The 23,040-nt window shown below is 39.9% G+C and overlaps 1 protein-coding gene across 1 annotated transcript in view; it reads left to right on the top strand.

Annotated features, from left to right (window-relative positions):
- Ulk4 (unc-51 like kinase 4) overlaps window positions 1-23,040 on the top strand; it is a 539,981-nt gene that overhangs the window by 98,965 nt on the left and 417,976 nt on the right. Inside the window, 1 exon segment of the mRNA XM_077795670.1 lies at window positions 19,371-19,553. Coding sequence (XP_077651796.1) covers window positions 19,371-19,553 — 183 coding nt within the window.

Here is a 23,040-nt window from a genome sequence, read left to right as displayed (position 1 = left end):
ATGACTACTGGTACTGATGCTTCTCATTTTAATCTGATACTTTAGGATTCTTTCTAGTCTTACTCTGTGCCATGTTTGTAAATCCGGAGAAACTTGTCTCCAATAATTCCTGTTATATTTACTGATGTGTTTTATCAGTTAATTTACTCCCTTGGTGTAATAAGCTTCCACCATTCTGGCCCCCTACTCAGTGTTACTCTTCTTTCTTCTGGCCACTGCTACTCTGTCTCCTCTTCCCCTCCTTGACTCAGCACTCTGTTTCTTGTTGTCCTGCTTCCTTACAAGGTGCAGTTTGAAACTGGGAGGAGGTTAAGAAGGATAGGTTAAGGAGAGTGAGGGTTAGCAGTCATTTTTAATGTTCCCTTCTCTTGGCTCCTTCTGTGTCACTGTTAATAGCCTGCTAGTCAACCTGCCCCGTGATTCTAATGCAGATCTGTCTACCTCCCTCTGCAGTACTGTGCTATCTCATAATTCATGACACCACTGTCTCTCACCTGGACCATTGGACTAGCTTCTTAAATGGTCTTCCAAAGGCCAATTTTATGCATCACCAGTTCTATTCTCCACATACAGTGAACTTCATGAAATTGTGTCTCCTCTTCTGCTTAAAATTTCAAACGACTTTTCCCCTTCCCTCCAGAGGGATTCACAATACTTTATTTAAAGTAGTAGGTAGAAGTTATGAATTGATAAGTGCTTTCAGTTTTAGGGTAATATTTAAAGTAGTGAGCATACTTTGCTTAGCAAACTAGTTATGTTAGTTTATTTTATTATAATGTGTTATAGATAATGAACTCCTTGAAATCCAGAATTATGTTTTGTGCATCTTTCAGTTTGATGCCAGGTATGTTGATTGCACATTAGGGCTTTTCCTGCAGAATTTGAGGGAACCTCCTCTCCCAAGTGTGAGTAGAGGGCAGGAGGTTACTTACATTAACTTTCCCTCTTTACTGGGAGGGGGAAAAAGTGAAAATAATAGAGGAGAGTGATCCTAATATCATAATCTTAAGAACATTACACCTATATCGTGAGCAGATTTATATGAGAAAGACAGGTTATAGAAACTAGGAATCTGGGGCTGGGGCTGGGGGTCAGAGGTAGAGCACTCACCTAGCATGAGCAAGGCCCTGGGTTCGATCCCCAGCACTACATTAAAAAAATAAACAAGATATTGTGTCCAATTACAACTAAAATAAATAAATAAATAAAAAGAAACTAGGAATGTGTATTCTGAAGATACTTCACATACATTCCTGGCAAGAAATAACAGTTGCTTCCTCCCCTGGGGGCCTTGCTAGAGGCGAACTTTCTTCTCAATTATTTTTTCCATATTCACCTCTAAGGAATGTGTCATGGAAGTTAATGTACCTAGTTGGTGTTGAAATTGAGAGTTCTTACCATGACTTTTCAAGATCGTTCATGGTTTTGCCACTGCATTGCATATTTTATCCCATCTTGTAACACTAGTTCCCTTACTTAGTATGCCTCAGTCAAGCTTATAATTGGATATTTTCTAGGATTTTTGCACATTTTCCAGTCCTGGGACCTTTCCCCTTTCTTTTGCCTGTACCTGGGATGTTTTCTGCAGGGTTTTCACATGGCAACTCCTCATTTTTCAGGTCTCACCTTATGTGTCACCTCCTCCGTTAGGATGTACCTGGCTCCTCTTCCTTCCCATTGTGATTGGTTCTCTTCTTATTTTCCCCTCACAGAAATGAACACAGCTGTATTCCACTTATTTATATATGGTTTTCCCTATTAAAGTGTAAAGATAGGAGCCCTGTTGTTCCTCTCCTGAACACATGGAAGGTGCCTCGAGACTGGTGATGTTGATTGAATGAATGAGCATTGGGCGAGGGATAGCATTGCTTAGCTCTGAGGCATGAACCTGCTTCTTGATCCACTTGTAACTATCCACATTTGCTGCCTCGCACTGATTTTCTGAGTCATTTCTCCTAGTGAGGTCTGGCCCCATAGATTCCCCTACATCATTGTGGTCCCCAGACAAGCAGCATCAACATCAATTTTTTGCACCCCAATTTAGATTTGCTAAATCAGAATCTCTTTAGGGAATGAAAGGTGGTAGGCAAGGATGAGGCACAGTAATCTGCACTTCAATGGTCCTCAAGATAATGTATAACCTGTTGAAGTATGAGAACTAGTGCTCTGGGAGGGTACTAAAGACTAGGAGGGTTTCTGAGACCTTCTAGCCTTTAGAAAACACCAGTGTGGTTTAAAGTGAAAGATGACTTATTTCTTTTCCTTAGTGGTGACATAATTCATAGGTATTGGTAGTTGGAGGAAGTGGACTTGAGTTGGGGAAATGTGTTGAATAGACAAGTGAATCTTAGAATTATTGGGATTATAGGGAATCTCTTTATGGGAATCACAGTGGGGACTTGAGAAATTAGATTGAGTAAAATGGCTCCTATCGGGGAGCTGACTGGTGTAATCATAATTATTAAAGTGCTGAGATGAAAAGGTATCAAAAAATATGTGGGGTAGTGGTTCTCACTACTCTCACTAGAGGTATGGGTAGAGTGAGCACTTTTCAAGCAACATTAACTACTTTCTCTTCTCTCTCTTCACCTTGAATTTATCCTGATATATCTTAAGATCTTTCAAGGCTCAGATGAGAGAGTGTATAGTTTGAAAAAGCTTTCAGGGTAATATCATATGATGTTGAGAAATCATTTCAAAGACTGAAAAGAAATGGTTCTTTTCTTCCCTTGGTGACTCTGTTTGTAATAAATATGCCACCTTCACTTCTGATTTAGTCTGTTTTTTAGAAATTGTTTTATTAAAAAGACTAACAATTTAAATTCTGAGTTGTATCAAATTTTTATTTGAAGAAAAATTTGAAGGGAATTTTGAATTGGAACAGTTATTTACAGTTATGAAATATATTTTCAAACTTTGTTTCATGAAGTATTTAAAAACCAAATCACTGAAGATTGAACTTGACATTGTTTTTGTTTTGATTCAGAAAGTACAGACACTATTGTGCTTAGACTCCACATCATCTCTGTTGCTCTGAAGCATTCAGCTGAATTTGATATTCAGAAGTGATTAAAGATTGTCTTCTGCATGAGCTTTTCAAAATGGAAAATTTTTAAAGCTTTTGAACAGCATTCTGAAGAGGAGACATTGAGATTGTCATCATGTTGTTGTGAATGCTACTTAGAAGGAATACGGACATATCTTTCATCTGGAAATTTCTGCATTATAATCAGGGATTTTATACCAATTGAAAGTCAGTTTTGCAGTGTCAGCTTCTCTAAGAATTATTACAGTATTAATGAGATTAATTGTTTTACTGCATTGAATCACTGTTAGGAGGATCCTAATTCTTTTGAAATATTTTGGTTGCAGTGTGATCTTTAAGGACATCATTTAAAATGCTCTTTAAACAAAAATTGGATTAAAAAAGAGAAATGATTGTTTTGGTTTCATCAGTAGCAGTTTTTTTTAGATTCATTACAAGTGAGCTTTTTCACTGGCACATGTTAATTACATGGAATATTGGGTTTAATTGTGGCATATTTGTATATGGATATAATTTGATCAGTTTCACCCCCCCCCCCAGTACCTCTCCTTCCTTTTCCCCACCCCATTTCCTGATCCTGTTCCTAAACCTAATCGTCTCCTTTGTGCTATCATGCTATTCTTCCCAGGCCCCCCCCCACCTTTTTTCCCCCACTAACTTCCATTATAAGAGAAGGTATGTGGTACTTGTCTTTGGGTCTGGCTTATTTCACTTAACATGATGCTCTCCAGTTCCATCCATGTTCTTGCAAATGATATAATTTTGTTCTTTATGGCTGAATAAAACTCCATTGTGTGTGTTTATATATCATTTTATCCATTCACTGTTGATAACTTGACTGTTGTGAATTGTGCTGTGTAAACATAAAGAATGCTGACATTTTGATAAATACCAAGGAGTGCTATAGCTGGGTCATATGGTAGTTCTAATCTCAGCTTTGTGAGGAACCTCCATACTGATTTCTGTAGTGGCTACGTTAATTTACTTTCCCACCAACAGTGTATAAGAGTTTCTTTTTCTCTGTTTTGGCCAGCATGTATTATTTTTTTTTGTATTATTGATTGTTGCCATCCAATGTAGAGTGAGGTGGAATCTCATTGTGGTTTTGATCTGTTTCTCTGGTGGCTAAAGGAACATTTTTTGAGAAAATTGTTGTTGGTGGTTTTGAATTCTTTATATATTCTGGGTATTAATTTTCTGCCACAAGAGTAGCTGGAATAGATTTTCTCCCATTTGATAGGCTGTTTCTTCATGCTGTTAAATGTTTCCTTTGCTGTGCTAAAGCTTTTTAATTTGATGCACTCTCATTTATTCATTCTTGCTATTTCGTGAGCTATAGGAGTTCTAATCAGAATAGGAAGCCATTGCCTGTACCTATATGGTGAAGTGTTTTCCCCTAACAGTTACAAAATTTCTGATTTTAGGCCTAGATCTTTAATCCATTTTGAGTTGACTTCCACAGAGTCAGAAATAGGGATCTAGTTTCATTCTTCTACATATGAATATCCAATTTTCCTAGCACCATTTTTTTTAAAGACTATCTTTTCTCCAAAATGTTTTTAGCACCTTGTCAAGAATCAAATGACTATCTATGTGGGTTTGTCTTTGCTTCTGTTCTATTCTGTTGGTTTATATGCCTGTTTTTATGCCACTGCTGTGCTGTTTTTGTTCCTATGACTCTAGTAAAATTTGAAATTGGGTATTGTGAAGCCTCCAGTGTTGTTCTTTTTGCTCAGGATTGCTTTGGCAATTCGGCGTGTTTTCTTCTTTCATCTGCATTTTAGGATTGCTTTTGCTAGTTCTGTGAAGAATGTTATTGGCATCTTGATGGGAATTGCAGTGAATCTGTGGATCACTTTTAGTTAAATGGCCATTTTAACAATATTCTTCCTGTCTATGAACATGGGAAGTCTTTCTATCTTCTAGTATATTTGCTTTTTTTTCTTCTTCAGCATTCTGTCATTTTCCTTGTGGAGGTTTTTCACCACCTTGGTTAGATTTGTTCCTAGGGACGTGTGTGTGTGTGTGTGTGTGTGTGTGTGTGTGTGTGTGTGTGTGTGTGTGTGTTTTGGAAGCTACTGTGAATGGGATTGTTTTTCTGATGTTCTTTCCCAGGGGTTCATTACTGAAGAATACAAAAATCTATTGATTTTTTTTGTATGTTGATTTTTTTTCATCCTGCTACTTTGCTGAATTTGTTCATCAAATCTAGAAGTCTTCTGGTAGAGGCTTTAAGGTTTCTAAGTATAGGATTATATCATCTCCAAATGGGCATGATTTAACTTCTTCCTTTCCTGTTTGTGTTTCTGTATTTCGTTTGCCTAATTGCTCTAAAATTTTGAGAACTGTGTTGAATAAAAGAATCTTAGTTCTTGATTTTAGAAGAAATACTTTCTACTTTTCCCTAATCAATGTGATGATGGCTTTGTCATATATATCTTTTACTGTGTTGAGGTGTATATATTCTTGATTTCTTAAGGATTTTTTTTTCTTATCATGAAGGGGTGTTGTATTTTGTCCAAGGTGTTGTTTTCAACTAATGAGATGATTATGTGATTTTTGTCCTTGATTCTATTTGTGTTATATTAGTTTATTGATTTGTCTATATTGAATCATTTTTAATATCCCAGGAATGAAATCAACTTGATCATTTATGTGTGATTTTTTAAAAATATCTTGTCAAGTACAGTTAGCTAGTATTTTTTAGTTGTAGTTGGACATGATACCTTTATTTACTTATTTTTATGTGGTGTTGAGGATCGAACCCAGGGCCTCTCATGTGCTAGGTGTGTGCTCTACTACTGAGCCACAACCCCAGCCTAGTTTGCTAGTATTTTATAAAAGAGTTTTTGCATCTATATTCATCAAAGATACTGATATGAAACTTAATGTGTCCAGTTTGGTGTTGGTATCAGGATGATACCAGTTTTATAGAATGAGTTTGGATGTGTTTCCTTTCTTTATATTTCATGGAATAATTTGAGGAGCATTATTAAATATTCTGTAAAATTTGGTAAAATTCAGCTGTGAATCCATATGGTACTGGGCTTTTCTTTTTTGGGAGGCTTTCTATTACTATGTTCATATTCTTGTTTGTTATTGGCCTCTTTAGGTTTTCCATATCCTTGTATGTGCTGGAAACCGGTCCATTTCTTCCATATTTTCCCATTTGTTAGCATATATTTTTTGGAAATAATTTCTAATGATTCTTTGTAGTGTCAATGGTAACATCTCCTTTCTCATAATTTTATTAATTTGGATTTGGTGCATCTTTAGGTTAGTTTGGGTATTTATCAATCTTTACAAAGGGCCAACTCTTCCATTGATCCTTTGTATTCTCTATTTCATCAATTTTTGCTCTATATTTCTTTCCTTCTACTGGTTTTGGGATTGGTTTATTCTCATTTTTCTAAGATCTTGGGATGCATCAAGTTACTTACTTAAGCTCTTTGTGATTTTTTTTTTTAATGTGGGCACTCATGATTTCCCTTCTAGAACTGCCTATGCTTTATCCCATAGATTCTGATATGTTGTTTCTATTCTCAACTTGATTCTAAGAATTTTTAAATTTTTTACTAGATTTTTTTCAATCACCCACTCATTATTGAAAAGTGTACTGTTTGGTTTGCATGTGTTTTTATAATTTCTGTACTTTTTCTTGATTTTGATTTTGAATATCATTCCATTATTATATAACCTGATAAGATACAAGGAATTCATTTTTTTTTCTTGCCAAGACTTGCCTTTTGGCCTAATATAAGATTTCTTTCGGAGAAAGTTCCATGAGCAGCTGAAGAGAAACTATATTCTCCTGTTAGATGAAATATTTTGTACATGTCTGTTGAGTCCATTTGATTTAAAGTATAATTTAACTCTGTAGTATCATTATAGATTTTCTGTGTGGATGGTACATTGAGATCATTCCTTTTATTAGGGCCTATCTGTCCTTTTGAGTAGTTTTATGAAATTGGATGCACTGAGATTTTGGGGATACTAATACTTAGAATTTTAATCTTTTTGTTCAGTTGTTCCCTTTACTAATAACACATAATGAACTTCTTTGTCTCTTCTGACTAATTTGACTCAGTATATGCTTTGTTAGATATAAGAATAGTTACTTCTGCTAGATTTTGGATTCCATTTGCATGGACTATCATTTCCTATTTTTGAACTTCAGTTGGTGAATATTTTTACTGGTAAGGTATATTTCTTGCACATAACAAAATTAGGTCTTATTTTTAAATCCTGCCTGCTAGTTTGTTTCTTTGTTGGAAAATTAAGATCATTTACATTTAGGTGGTTGCAGAGAGAGATGCATTTACTTTCCCTTATTTTATTTCTAATGTTTGTTTCATTCCTAGTTCTTTTTTTTTTTTTTTTTTCTTTTTTTTTTTCTTTTTTTTTTTTTTTTTTTTATTGTTGGTCATTCAAAACATTACATAGTTCCTCATACATCATATTTCACAGTTTGATTCAAATGAGTTATGAACTCCCAATTTTATCCCGTATACAGATTGCTGTATCACATCAGTTACCCTTCCATTGATTGACATATTGCCTTTCTAGTGTCTGATGTATTCTGCTGTCTGTATTATTCTCTACTATCCCCCCTCCCCTCCCCTCCCCTCCCCTTTTCTCTCTCTACCCCTTCTACTGTAAATCACTTCTTCCATTTGAATTATCTTGTCTTACCCCTCCTTTCCTCTTATATGTCATTTTGTATAACCCTGAGGATCGCCTTCCATTTCCATGCGATTCCCCTTCTCGTTTCCTTTCCCTCCCACCTCTCAACCCTGTTAATGAAAATCTTCGTCTCAAGCTCTTCGTCCCTACCCTGTCCTTGTTTCCTCCCCTTATATCAGAGGAGTCATTTGGTATTTGTTTTTTAAAGATTGACTAGCTTCACTTAGCATAATCTGCTCTAATGCCATCCATTTCCCTCCAAATTCTATGATTTTATCATTTTTAAATGCAGAGTAATACTCCATTGTGTATAAATGCCACATTTTTTTAATCCATTCATCTATTGAAGGGCATCTAGGCTGATTCCACAATCTTGCTATCGTGAATTGTGCTGCTATGAACATCGATGTAGCAGTGTCCCTGTAGCATGCTCTTATTAGGTCTTTAGGGAATAGACCGAGAAGGGGAATAGCTGGATCAAATGGTGGTTCCATTCCCAGCTTTCCAAGAAATCTCCATACTGCTTTCCAAATTGGCTGCACCAATTTGCAGTCCCACCAGCAATGAACAAGAGTGCCCTTTTCCCCACATCCTCTCCAGCACTTATTGTTGTTTGACTTCCTAATGGCTGCCAATCTTACTGGAGTGAGATGGTATCTTAGGGTAGTTTTGATTTGCATTTCTCTGACTGCTAGCGATGGTGAGCATTTTTTCATGTACTTATTGATTGATTGTATGTCCTCTTCTGAGAAGTGTCTGTTCAAGTCCTTTGCCCATTTATTGATTGGGTTACTTGTTGTCTTATTGTCTAATTTTTTGAGTTCTTTGTATATTCTGGTTATTAGGGCTCTATCTGAAGTGTGTGGAGTAAAGATTTGTTCCCAGGATGTAGGCTCCCTGTTTATCTCTCTTATTGTTTCTTTTGCTGAGAAAAAACTTTTTAGTTTGAGTAAGTCCCATTTGTTGATTCTAGTTGTTAACTCTTGCGCTATGGGTGTCCTATTGAGGAATTTGGAGCCTGCTCCCACAGTATGTAGATCATAACCAACTTTTTCTTCTATCAGATGCCGTGTCTCTGATTTAATATCAAGCTCCTTGATCCATTTTGAGTTAACTTTTGTGCAAGGCGAGAGATAGGGATTCAGATTCATTTTGATGCAAATGGATTTCCAGTTTTCCCAGCACCATTTGTTGAAGATGCTATCCTTCCTCCATTGCATGCTTTTAGCCCCTTTATCAAATATAAGATAGTTGTAGTTTTGTGGATTGGTTACTGTGTCCTCTATTCTATACCATTTGTCCACCCGCCTGTTTTGGTACCAGTACCATGCTGTTTTCGTTACTATTGCTCTGTAGTATAGTTTGAAGTCTGGTATCGCTATACCGCCTGATTCACACTTCCTGCTTAGTATTGTTTTTGCTATTCTGGGTCTTTTATTATTCCATATGAATTTCATGATTCTTTTATCTATTTCTACAAGAAATGCAGCTGGGATTTTGATTGGCATTGCATTGAACTTATAGAGAACTTTTGGTAATATCGCCATTTTGATGATGTTGGATCTGCCTATCCATGAGCAGGGTATATTTTTCCATCTTCTAAGGTCTTCTTCTATGTCTTTCTTTAGGGTTTTGTAATTTTCATTGTATAAATCTTTCACCTCTTTTGTTAGGTTGATTCCCAAGTATTTTATTTTTTGGGGGGATATTGTGAATGGAGTAGTTGTCCTCATTTCCGTTTCAGAGGATTTGTCGCTGATATACAGGAATGCCTTTGATTTATGCGTGTTGATTTTATATCCTGCCACTTTGCTGAATTCATTTATTAGCTCTAATAGCTTCTCTGTAGACCCTTTTGGGTCTGCTAGGTATAGAATCATATCATCTGCAAATAGTGATAATTTAAGTTCTTCTTTTCCAATTTTTATCCCTTTAATTTCTTTCGTCTGTCTAATTGCTCTTGCCAGTGTTTCGAGGACTATGTTGAACAGAAGTGGTGAGAGAGGGCATCCCTGTCTTGTACCAGATCTTAGAGGGAATGCCTTCAATTTTTCTCCATTCAGAATGATGCTGGCCTGTGGCTTATCATATATTGCTTTTACAATGTTGAGGTATGATCCTGTTATCCCTAATTTTTCTAGAGTTTTGAACATAAAGGGATGCTGTACTTTGTCGAATGCTTTTTCTGCGTCTATCGAGACTATCATATGGTTCTTATTTTTTAGTCTATTGATGTGGTGGATAACATTTATTGATTTCCGTATATTGAACCAGCCTTGCATCCCATGGATGAATCCTACTTGATCATGGTGTATAATTTTTTTGATATGTATCTGAATCCGGTTCGCCAGAATTTTATTGAGAATTTTTGCGTCAAGGTTCATTAGAGATATTGGTCTGTAGTTTTCTTTCTTTGAAGTGTCTTTGTCTGGTTTCGGAATCAGGGTGATGTTGGCCTCGTAGAATGAATTTGGAAGTTCTCCCTCTTTTTCTATTTCCTGAAATAGCTTGAAAAGTATTGGTGTTAGTTCCTCTTTAAAGGTTTTGTAAAACTCTGCTGTATACCCATCCGGTCCTGGGCTTTTCTTAGTTGGTAGTCTTTTGATGGTTTCTTCTATTTCTTCTATTGTTATTGGTCTGTTTAGGTTGTCTATATCCTCCTGGTTCAATCTGGGCAGATCGTAAGACTTAAGGAATTTATCTATGCCTTCACTATCTTCTATTTTATTGGAGTATAAGGCTTCAAAATAGTCTCTGATTATCTTCTGTATTTCTGAAGTGTCTGTTGTGATATTGCCTTTTTCATCCCGTATGCTAGTAATCTGGGTTCTCTCTCTTCTTCTCTTCGTTAGCATGGCTAAGGGTCTGTCAATTTTATTTATTTTTTCAAAGAACCAGCTTTTAGTTTTGTCAATTTTTTCAATTGTTTCTTTTGTTTCAATTTCATTAATTTCAGCTCTGATTTTGATTATTTCTTGCCTTCTACTTCTTTTGCTGTTGTTTTGCTCCTCTTTTTCTAGGATTTTGAGATGAAGTATGAGATCATTTATTTGTTGGTTTTTTCTTTTTTTGAGGAATGAACTCCAAGCAATGAATTTTCCTCTTAGGACTGCTTTCAATGTGTCCCATAGATTCCGATATGTTGTGTCCGTGTTTTCATTTAACTCTAGGAATTTTTTAATTTCCTCCTTGATGTCTTCAATAACCCATATGTCACTCAGCAACCTGTTGTTCATTCTCCAAGTGATGCTTGATTTTTCCTTTCTTCTTTTATCATTGATTTTCAGTTTCATTCCATTATGATCAGATAAGATGCATGGTATTATCTCTACCCCTTTATATTGTCTAAGAGTTGCCCTGTGACATAATATATGGTCTATTTTTGAGAAGGTTCCATGTGCTGCTGAAAAAAAAGTGTAACTACTTGATGTTGGGTGGTAAAGTCTATATATGTCAATTAAGTCTAGGTTATTAATTGTGTTGTTGAGTTCTATAGTTTCCTTGTTTAACTTTTGTTTGGAAGATCTGTCCAGTGGTGAGAGAGGTGTGTTGAAGTCTCCCATGATGATTGTATGGTGGTCTATCAGACTCTTGAACTTGAGAAGAGTTTGCTGGATGAACACCGCTGCACCATTATTTGGGGCATATATATTTATGATTGTTATGTCTTGTTGGTTTATGGTTCCCTTGAGCAGTATGAAGTGTCCTTCTTTATCCCTTTTGATTAGCTTTGGCTTGAAATCTATTTTATTAGATATGAGTATGGACACGCCTGCTTGTTTCCGCTGTCCATATGAGTGGTATGATTTTTCCCAACCTTTCACCTTCAGTCTATGGATATCTTTTTCTATCAGATGCGTCTCCTGCAGACAGCATATTGTTGGGTCTTGTTTTGTGATCCATTCTACTAGCCTGTGTCTCTTAATTGGTGAGTTTAAGCCATTGACATTTAGGGTTATTATTGAGATATGGTTTGTACTTCTATCCATATTTGTTTGTTAATGTTACTAAACCTGATTTGTTATCCTCTTTGACTACTTTCCCCCCTTTACTGTCCTACCTCCCATTGTTGGTTTTCAATGTTATTTTCCATTTCCTCTTCCTGCAATGTTTTGCCAAGGATTTTTTGAAGAGATGGTTTTCTAGCTGCGAATTCTTTTAACTTTTGTTTATCATGGAAGGTTTTAATTTCATCTTCTAACCTGAAGCTTAATTTTGCCGGATACACGATTCTTGGTTGGAACCCATTTTCTTTCAGTGTTTGAAATATGTTATTCCAGGATCTTCTAGCTTTCAGAGTCTGTGTTGAGAGATCAGCTGTTATCCTGATTGGTTTACCCCTAAATGTAATCTGCTTCCTTTCCCTTGTAGCTTTTAAAATTCTTTCCTTATTCTGTATGTTGGACATCTTCACTATAATGTGTCTAGGTGTGGATCTCTTATGGTTTTGTACATTCGGCGTCCTGTAGGCTTCTAGGATTTGGGATTCTGTCTCATTCTTCAAGTCTGGGAAGTTTTCTCGTATTATTTCATTGAATAGGCTGTGTATTCCTCTGGTTTGGAGCTCTGTGCCTTCCTGTATCCCAATGACTCTTAAATTTGGTCTTTTGATATTGTCCCATATTTCTTGGATGTTCTGTTCATGGTTTCTTAGCAGACTTGCTGAGCTGTCTATGTTCTTTTCCAGTTGAAATACTTTGTCTTCATTGTCTGACGTTCTCTCTTCTAAGTGATCTACTCTGCTGGTAGTATTCTCAATTGAGTTTTTAAGTTGGTTTATTTTTTCCTGCAATTCTAGTATTTCTATTTGTTTGTTTTTTATTTCCTCTATCTCCCTGTGAAATTGATCTTTTACTTCCTGGATTTGTTTGTCAATGTGATCTTTCATTATCTGATTTTGCTGTCTCATGTCTTCCTTGAGACTCCATATCATCTGAAGCATGTATATCCTGATCTCTCTATCTGACATTCCATCTGTTGCACCTATTACCTCTTCTAAAGTTGAGTTGACCTGCATTGCCTGTGGTCCTTTCTTTCCTTGTCTTTTCATACTGCTGGCGTTTCTTTCTGCTTGGTGAAACTGTTGTGTTTTGAAATTTTCCCTCTATTTATTTATATTGCTCTTGTATAGTTGAATAATCACCCTTGCAGGGCATGTAGTGGCTGTGATCCTCCTCCAATTGGTGTGATCCGTCTACCACGCTGGGAGGCCCTAGGTCTGCTCTGCTGGTCGGTCAAAGGTCCGCCTACCCAGCAGGTACGAGGGGCACCTCTATCACTCCGCAGGTTGCTGGGCCTAACCTCCCGATGGGTCAAAGGTTCCCCTAGCTTGGAGGGGGCTGCTCCCGGAGCGAGAGCTAGGCCTCCCGGGGGAGCCCGGATGGTGGAGGCCGACTGCCGGTTCAGGCGGGGTGGGCCAAGCCGCACTGGGTGCCGGCGGCTTGCAAACGCGGCTGGTATCAGCAGGACTTAACTCCTGCACCCGCTGCGGGGGCACCTTTATCGCCGAGTAGCTGCGGTCGCGTGGTTGGGACCCGGGCGGGTGGGGCCGCTTCTCCCAGGGCGAGAGCTGGGCCTCCCGGGGGAGCCCGGATGGCGGAGGACTGCCGGTTCAGGCGGGGCGGGCCAAGCCGCTCCGGGATCCCGCGGGTTGCAAAGGTGGCTGGCGTCTGCAGGACTTAACTTCTGCACCCGCTGCCGGTTCGGGCGGGGCGGGCCAAGCCGCTCAGGGTTCCCGCGAGTTGCAAAGGTGGCTGGCGTCTGCAGGACTTAACTTCTGCACCCACCACGAGGGCACCTTTATTGCCGAGTAGCTGTGGCTGCCTGGTTAGGAACCGGGCGGGTGGGGCCGCTTTTCCCTGGGCGACAGCTAGGCCTCCCGGGGGAGCCCGTATGGTGGAGGACTGCCGGTTCGGGCGGGGCTGGCCAAGCCGCTCAGGGATCCCGCGGGTTGCAAAGGCGGTTGGCGTCTGCAGGACTTAACTTCTGCACCCGCCGCCGCTTGGGCAGGGCGGGCCAAGCCGCTCAGGGTTCCCGCGGGTTGCAAAGGCGGCTGGCGTCTGCAGGATTTAACTTCTGCACCCGCCACGTGGGCACCTTTATTGCCGAGTAGCTGTGGCTGCCTGGTTAGGAACCGGGCGGGTGGGGCCGCTTTTCCCAGGGCGAGAGCTAGGCCTCCCGGGGGAGCCTGTATGTCGGAGGACTGCCGGTTCCGGCGGGGCGGGCCAAGCCACTCAGGGATCCCGCGGGTTGCAAAGGCGGCTGGCGTCTGCAGGATTTAACTTCTGCACCCGCCACGTGGGCACCTTTATTGCCGAGTAGCTGTGGCTGCCTGGTTAGGAACCGGGCGGGTGGGGCCGCTTTTCCCAGGGCGAGAGTTAGGCCTCCCGGGGGAGCCTGTATGTCGGAGGACTGCCGGTTCCGGCGGGGCGGGCCAAGCCACTCAGGGATCCCGCGGGTTGCAAAGGTGGCTGGCGTCTGCAGGACTTAACTTCTGCACCCACCAGGAGGGCACCTTTGTCTCCAAGTAGCTGAGGCCACCTGGTTAGAAACTGGGCGGGTGGGGCCGCTTCTCCCGGGGCGAAAGCTAGGCCTCCCGGGGGAGCCCGTATGGCGGAGGACTGCCGGTTCGGGCGGGGCGGGCCAAGCCGCCCAGGGATCCCGCGGGTTGCAAAGGCGGTTGGCGTCCGCAGGACTTAACTTCTGCACCCGCCGGTTCGGGCGGGGCGGGCTAAGCCGCTCAGGGTTCCCGCGGGTTGCAAAGGCGGCTGGCGTCTGCAGGACTTAACTTCTGCACCCACCAGGAGGGCACCTTTGTCTCCAAGTAGCTGAGGCCACCTGGTTAGAAACTGGGCGGGTGGGGCCGCTTCTCCCGGGGCGAAAGCTAGGCCTCCCGGGGGAGCCCGTATGGCGGAGGACTGCCGGTTCGGGCGGGGCGGGCCAAGCCGCCCAGGGATCCCGCGGGTTGCAAAGGCGGTTGGCGTCCGCAGGACTTAACTTCTGCACCCGCCGGTTCGGGCGGGGCGGGCTAAGCCACTCAGGGATCCCGCGGGTTGCAAAGGTGGCTGGCGTCTGCAGGACTTAACTTCTGCACCCGCCACGTGGGCACCTTTATTGCCGAGTAGCTGTGGCTGCCTGGTTAGGAACCGGGCGGGTGGGGCCGCTTTTCCCAGGGCGAGAGCTAGGCCTCCCGGGGGAGCCTGTATGTCGGAGGACTGCCGGTTCCGGCGGGGCGGGCCAAGCCACTCAGGGATCCCGCGGGTTGCAAAGGTGGCTGGCGTCTGCAGGACTTAACTTCTGCACCCACCACGAGGGCACCTTTATCTCCAAGTAGCTGAGGCCACCTGGTTAGAAACCGGGCGGGTGGGGCCGCTTCTCCCGGGGCGAGAGCTAGGCCTCCCGGGGGAGCCCGTATGGCGGAGGACTGCCGGTTCGGGCGGGGCGGGCCAAGCCGCCCAGGGATCCCGCGGGTTGCAAAGGCGGTTGGCGTCCGCAGGACTTAACTTCTGCACCCGCCGGTTCGGGCGGGGCGGGCTAAGCCGCTCAGGGTTCCCGCGGGTTGCAAAGGCGGCTGGCGTCTACAGGACTTAACTTCTGCACTCGCCACGTGGGCACCTTTATTGCCGAGTAGCTGTGGCTGCCTGGTTAGGAACCGGGCGGGTGGGGCCGCTTCTCCCAGGGCGAGAGCTAGGCCTCCCGGGGGAGCCGCCTGCCGGAGCGGCTGATGGTTGGGGGACTAGACCTCTGTGCCCGCGTGGCCTTCCAAGATCCACTTCTCTGGGGCAACCTGTCACTTCGAGTAAACCTACCAGTTCACGGCAGCTCTCCTCTTAAGGAAGTTATGGTAGAAGTTCCTCCGTAGCTAGGCTGCAGCTGTTTCGATGAGTCTTTCATATCCCGTTAAAGTGGAGACGTTGGAGACGCTGCTTCCTCGCCGGCCGCCATGTTGGATTCTCTCATTCCTAGTTCTTATTTGATTGTCCATTCTTTTAATGAGCTTTATTCTTTCCCAGGCTCTCTTGTTGGTTTCTTCAGCGTGTAAGATTTCTTTAAGTATCTTCTGCTGTACTGTCTTAGTGGTCATGAATTCCTTCAGTTTATGCTTATCTTGGAAGGTTTTTCTTATTTGATTTTGAAGAATACCTTTGCTGAATATCATTGTGTAAGCTGACAGTTATTTTCTGTTATTTTGAGTCTTAAAATACATCATCACTTGCCCTCTTGGTCTTTAGAGTTTCTGCTAAGAAATCTATAGGCATTCAGATTGGTTTGCCTTTATAAGTGACTTGGTGCTTCTACAATTTTAAAACTTATTTCTTTGGCCTGAATTTTTGGCATTTTAGCTATAATATATCGTGAAGAGGTCCTTTTCAACTCATGTCTATTTGCAGTTCTAAATGTCTGCAGTACTTGCGTGTCCACCTCATTCCTAAGATTAGGGAAACTTTCTGCCATTATTTCACTGAATTAGTTCTCTGTCATTATTCTGTATTTTCACCCCTTCCTCCAGACCTATGAGTCTTAAATTTGGTCTTTAAATGTCTCAGAGCTCTTGCATTTTCTGTTTCTAGTTGTTTCTTCTTCTCCTCTTCTCCTTTCTGTTTTTCTCCCTCTCCTCCTCCCCCCTTCCTCCTCTTCCTTCCCCCTTCCTCCTTTTCCTCCTCTTCCTCCTCCCTTCCTCCTTTTTCTCCCCCCACCCTTCCTCCTCCTTCATCTCCTTTTTCATTCTTGTTAATGGGAATTTAACCCAGGGACAGTTTATCATCGAGTTACATCCCCATCCTTTTTGTTTTTTATTTTTTATTTTGAGATAGGCTCTCACTAAATTGCTTAGGGACTTGCTGACTTCCTAAGGCTGGCTTTGATCTTGTGATCCTCCTGTTTCAAACTTCTGAGTTGTTGGGATTATGGGCTGTGTGCCCAGTTCATTGATCATTTTTATCACCATTAAAAAAAATCTTTGGCATTTGCTTCACTTCAGTATTTATGGGTTTAGTTATTGGAGAGTTTTTGAACTTTTAAGGCATTTTATTACCTTGTGTTCTCATGTTATCTGTGTTTCTATTTTGAAACTTGCTTTTTTGAGGAGGGATACACACACACACACACATATGTATATATAATATATATATATAAATTTACCTTATAATACATGTGCTATAAAATAATTAAAAATCATACAGAATAAATATAAAAATCTACTATTGTTACATCAGTGTAGTTTTAGCGAGATGCATTTTCATAAAGACTGGAAATAAGGTTTAGCATTAAATGAAAACATGTGCTTTAGAGCATTTTATTTTTGCGAAAGATTCAGTTTTATACCAACCAACACTTGTATTCCTTATATTATCAATAGGAAAAAGTTTAAAAGGAAACTCATTCTTGGTGATAGAAAAAATATTTTCCCCCTGATTTTCGAGAAAATGAAATGTTTTTCAAAGTTATAAAAAAAAATGTTTTCCTCATTTCCTCCCTTCCTGCTTCCTCTGTCTTCTAGACATCATATTTCTAACAACTTGTCCTGTATTTGATCTTTTCATTGTTAATGAAAATTATAAACTGGGGTAAAATATAAATCGGGAAGGAGGAACTCATGTGATAGTTTTAAAAAGTATGAACAATCTAGCAACAGCTCTGGAGGGCTAACTTACCTGTGTTTGAATCCTTGCTCCTCCTTTTCCTGGCTCTGACATTTGCAAATTACTTAAATACTCTGTGTTAGTCTCATCTGTAAATGGGGTAACACTACCTTTCTTACATATGCTTGGAAGAATTTAATGATTTTTAGACAGTCTGAGATAGTGTTCCATATAGTAAACAGTGTTAAATATTAAATTTTATTAGTAGTTTTCAGAACTTAGTGCCTGCACAAAGAATACATTTATTGTCTCCCCTGCCCACTTTGGCAGTAAGTTTTTTGAGCTCTTTATATATCATGAGGATTAATGCTCTGAGGTTTATGTGGCTTTGGATTTTCTTCCATTCTGTAGGCTCGCTCTTCATGCTCTTGTTTCCTTTGCTGTGAAGAAGTTTTTTAGTTTGATATCATCCCATTTATTCTTGATTTTACTACTTGTGCTTTAGGAGTCTTATTGAAGAATTCGGTTCCTAAGCCAACATGATGGAGTGTTGGGCCTATATGTTTTTCCTAGTAGATGAAAGTTGTCTGGTCTAATGTCTAACTAGGTCTTTGATCCAGTTTAAGTTTTGTGCAGGGTGAGAGAGGGGGGGTTATATTTCATTCTGCTACATATGGCTTTCCAGTTTTCCTAGCAGCATTTGTTGAAGAGGCTGTCTTTTCTCCAAAGTGTGTTTATGGCACCTTTGTCTAGTATGAGATAACTGTATTTATGTGGTTTTGTCTCTGTGTCTTCTGTTTTGTTCCATTGGCCTTCAGGTCTATTTTGGTACCAGTACCATGCTATTTTTCTTATTATAGTTCTGTAGTATAATTTAAGGTCTGGTTAATTAATAAATGGTCAAAGGAACTGAACAGAACTTCACAGAAGAAGAAATACCAGTGATCAACAAATATATGAAAAAATGTTCGACATCTCTAGCAATTAGAGAAGTAGAAATTAAAACTACACTGAAATTTTATCTCACTCCATTTGAAATAGTGACAATCAAGAATACAAATAACAATAAATGTTGGCAGGATGTAGAGAAAAGGGTACACTCTCATACATTGCTGGACTGCAAATTGTTGCAACTACTGTGGAAAGCAGTATGGAGATTCCTTAGAAAACTTAGAGTGGAACTACTGTTTGACCTAGCTACCCTACACCTCAGTATATACACACAGGACTTAAAGTCAGCATGCTATAGTGATGAACCTGCATCAATGTTTATAGCAGCTCAATTCACAATAGCTAAGCTATGGAACCAACTTAGGTGCCCTACAATAGATGGATGGATAAATAAAATGTGGTAAGTATACTCAATGAAATATTATTGTGCCACTAAAAAGAATGACTTTATGGCATTTGCTGGAAAATGGGATGGATCTGAAGACTTTTATACTAAGCGAAATAAGCCAATCCCCCAGAGCCAAAGGTTGAAGGTTCTTATATGTGGATACTAACACACAACCAGGAGGGGAAGGGGAAGAATAGAAGTTCAGAGGATTAGACAAAGGGGAATGAAGGAAAGGGAGGGTGGACAGGAAATAGGAGAGACAGTGGAGTAATCTGACTTAACTTTCCTATGCACATGCATAAATACACAGTGAATCTCTGTCATGTACAACCATAAGACTGGGATCCTAATTAGAATAAGATGCAGTCCATGTTTGTATAACTATGTCAAATTATACTGTACTGTTATATATAACTAAAAAGAACAAAAATACATTTAATGTTTATTACTTAAAAAGGAAGTTTTCTTATAGACTTGTGAATTAACTTATCAATTTAGTGATTATTGTTGTAATACTGATGTTTTAAAACAACTTTAAATTTTATTGGCAGCTAGGCTACTGTTCTCCTTTTAAGTTTAAATTTTCTTTCTTGTGCCAAAATAAAAAAGGAGCAAGGTTAGTACTTCCTGTTTTTGCACAGGAGTGTATGTTCTCTTTTGGGATAATGGTTAATACACTTTTAGTTGTCTGATGATCGCATTTGCACTCCTTTCTCTGCAGGCCTTGTGTAGAATCACTCGCCAGTCTCCTACTGCTTTCCAGAATGTTATTGAGAAGGTGGGACTAAACTCCATAATAAATTCCCTGGCCTCTGCCATCTGCAAAGTTCAGCAGTACCTGTTGACCTTATTCACTGCCATGTTGTCCTGTGGGATTCATCTTCAAAGACTAATCCAAGAAAAGGTTTGAATTGACTTCAATTTCATCCATTATTCTACTTTTAAAAGTTGTTTTCTTATATAGTTTTATTAGTTCAACAGATAATGTCATCTCTGTAGAGTTTATTTTTCATCCCAGGAGATCTTTTTGAATTTTCTAGACCTTTGTACCATACAGCATTCCTTTGAAGACATTATAAGAACATCTTAGTGATTAAAATAGAAATATAATAAATGAATTCTGCCTGCTTGTCCCATTTTAGTAATGAAAAATGAGAAAATTCGAGTCGTTCCTATATGTTGGCATTTATTATGTCTTATCCACCTCAGCCCTATTTTTACCATGTCCTTTTCCTGCTTTGGGAGGGATCCCTTCACATTCTCTGCTTACTCTGACCCATTTTTATTCCTTTCTTGTCTGATACTCTGCCAAACCAAATCACTTTTGGAGCCCCCTTTCTCAGTTTTAGTCTCTCCCTATTCCTTTGATGTTGTATTATCTATAGTATAATTTGTAAGTATTACATTCCTTTTTAAAGTCAGTTAAATCAACCATATTTATTTTTCTATAGGGTCTCCATCACATAAGTTTATTTTGAACAACAAAGACGTTCCAAATCCAGTAACTGCTGGACATTCAGTGTTAAGTTGCTACCACTTTAAGTGAAGCCATGCCACTTGCCCATTAGCCAATCCTATGAAAGCCCTCCAAATTTAAAGAGAAATGTGAAACAATAAACGAATCTACATTACCTAATACATAATATGTAGCAGATATGATGCCAACCCACGCTTCTCATATCTCCTTTCTCATATTCCTTTATATTATCATCATTCTTTTTTATTGGTTCATATTAATTATACAGAATGCTGCATTTCACTGTGGCCTATTGATGCACACATATAACTTGATCAATTTCACTTTCAGGTACATCTTACTCTTTCCTCCTCCTTCCCCTCTGATTATCATCTTCTACCTTATTAACGTCCTTTCTACTTTTGTGAAGTCCCTCCCCCCTATTTCCCCACTGCTTTCCACATATGAGAGAAAACATATGGTACTTGTCTTTCTGAATGCGGCTGATTTCACCTAGTATGATGCTCTTCAGTTCTATACATTTTCCTACAAATGACATAATTTTGTTCTTTATGGCTGAATAAAACTCCATTGTGTGTGTATATTGCATTTTCTTTATCCATTTATCTATTGATAAAGAAAATGCAATATATACACATGTGATAAACATGGGTAATGCATGTATCCTTAGAGTGTACTGATTTTAATTCTTTTGGATAAATAGCAAAGATGCTATAGCTAGGTCATATGGTAGTTTTATTCTCAGTTTTGTGAGAAACCTCCATACTGGTTTCTGTAGTGACTGTACCAATTTACTTTGCCACCAACAGTGTATAAGAGTTCCTTTACCCCAGCTTGCATGTTTGGCCCATATTTATTGTCATTTGTATTCTTGATTGTTGTCATCCTGTATGGAGTGAGATGGAATCAGTATGGTTTTTGAGAAATTCTTTGACTAAAGATGTTGAAAATTTTATCAGAAAATTCTTGGCCATTTTTTTTTGCGGGGGGGGAGGTATCTGGGATTGAACTGAGGGGCACTTTCCCACTGAGCCGCTTCCCCAGCCCTATTTTGTATTTTATTTAGAGACAGGGTCTCACAGAGATGCTTAGCACCTTGGTTTTGCTGAGGCTGGCTTTGAACTAGCAATCCTCCTGTCTCAGCCTTCTGGTCTCTGTAACAGGCATGTGCCACCTTGCCTGGCTGTATTTTTTGAGAAGTCTGTTCAATCCATTTGATCATTTATTGGATGGATTGTGTGTGTGTCTGTTGGATTTTTTGGATTCTTTGTTCTGGATATTAATCCTCTGTTGGAAGACTAGTTGGCAAATATTTTCTCCCATTCAGTAATCTTTCTTCATGTGGATGTTTCTTTTGCCAAAGATTTTTAATTTGATGCTATTCCATTTATTGATTCTTGCTATCATTTCCTGAACTATAGACGTCTTATTCAAAAAGTTATTGGCTGTGCCTATATGTTTGTTTTCCCTTTATTCTTTCCTAGCAATTGCAAAGTTTTTGTTCTTATGCTTAGAGCTTGGATCCATATTGAGTTGACTTTTGCATAGGGTCTATTTACATTCTTCTAAACAGGGATGTTTCCCCAGCACCATTTGTTAAAATGGCCATTTTTATCCAACATACATTTTTGGCACCTTTATCAAGAATCAGATGACTGTAACTATGTGGATTTGTCTTCATCTGTTGTGTTGATCTACACGTCTGTTTATAAAAAGAGTACTATTGTGGTCAGTGTATGAGGTGTCTGTCCCCCCAAAACTCCTATATTGTGACAATGTTCAGGGGTAAAATGATTAGATTTTGAGAGCTGTAACCTAATAAAGTGGGTTAATCCATTGGATTGATAAATTGAATGGTGTAAGTGGGTGGTAACTGTAGGCAGGTAGGGTGTGGCTAGAAGAAATGTGTCACTAGGAGTGTGCCTTTTGGGTTTATACTTTCCTGGTGTCTACCATGAGGTGAGCAACTTTTCTCTCCTGTGCCTTGCTGCCGTGATATTCTTCACTTCAGGCCCAGAGTGATGAAGTAAGCCAGGCACGAACTAAACTTCTGAAACCATGAGCTCAAAAGAAACTTTATCTGCTCTCAGGTATTTTGAATACAGTGACCAAAACCTAACACAGATACTATGCGTGAGTGTGCTCGCTCTTGCGCTCGCCTTGGTATTGGTATTTTGATGGGGGTTGTTTCAACGCTCTTGATTATTTTTGGTAATGTGGCCACTTTAACAATATTATGTCTATGCATGATTGTGGGGGTAGTATTACATTCCTACCAGGATGTCATAAACAGATCTCTCTAGTATCCTTGTAACAAGTGACTTCTCTCGCCCCTTGCTGAAGAGTGATGCATGTACCAGTAGCATCAGCATCACTAGGAAGTGTTAGAAATGCAGATTCTCAGGCCCACTACAGATCTGCTGGATCAGAATCTACATTTTAATGTCATCTCTAGGTGATTCCATTTGAGTTTTATGGTCTGAAAAGTCCTTTCTGAGAACATTAGTGTTCAGTGAAGTGTGTAAAGAGGTTTTAAAAAAAAAAAGTGATGGCTATACATAAGGTGGAAGGTAATGAGTCAAAGATACTTTAAGTTTTGGAAAACATGGTAGAAGTAACACTATTGAGTCTCAAATGGGACCACTTAAATACACATTTTATGAAATCCGATGCAAATGGAGTTTTCTTTAGTCATAAGAATATTACGTCAGTTGCCGGAAAATGGATGAAACTGTAAAGCATCATGTTAAACAAAATGAGCCAGACTCAGAAATGCAACTGTTGTGTTTTTTTCTCATGTGGAAGCTAGTGGGGGTTAAAGAAAGAATAAAAGGGCCATTATGAAAGCAGAAGGGAAACCAATAGGGCAAAAGAAGGGGATGGGGGAAGGGGAAAGCTAGGGGAGTTATTGGGG

This window comes from Urocitellus parryii, chromosome 3 (genome assembly GCF_045843805.1).
Source record: "Urocitellus parryii isolate mUroPar1 chromosome 3, mUroPar1.hap1, whole genome shotgun sequence".
In the NCBI taxonomy this organism is placed as follows: Eukaryota; Metazoa; Chordata; class Mammalia; order Rodentia; family Sciuridae; genus Urocitellus; species Urocitellus parryii.
Note: the sequence above shows the minus strand (reverse complement) of the source record. Positions and strands in the feature narration are given on the sequence as shown.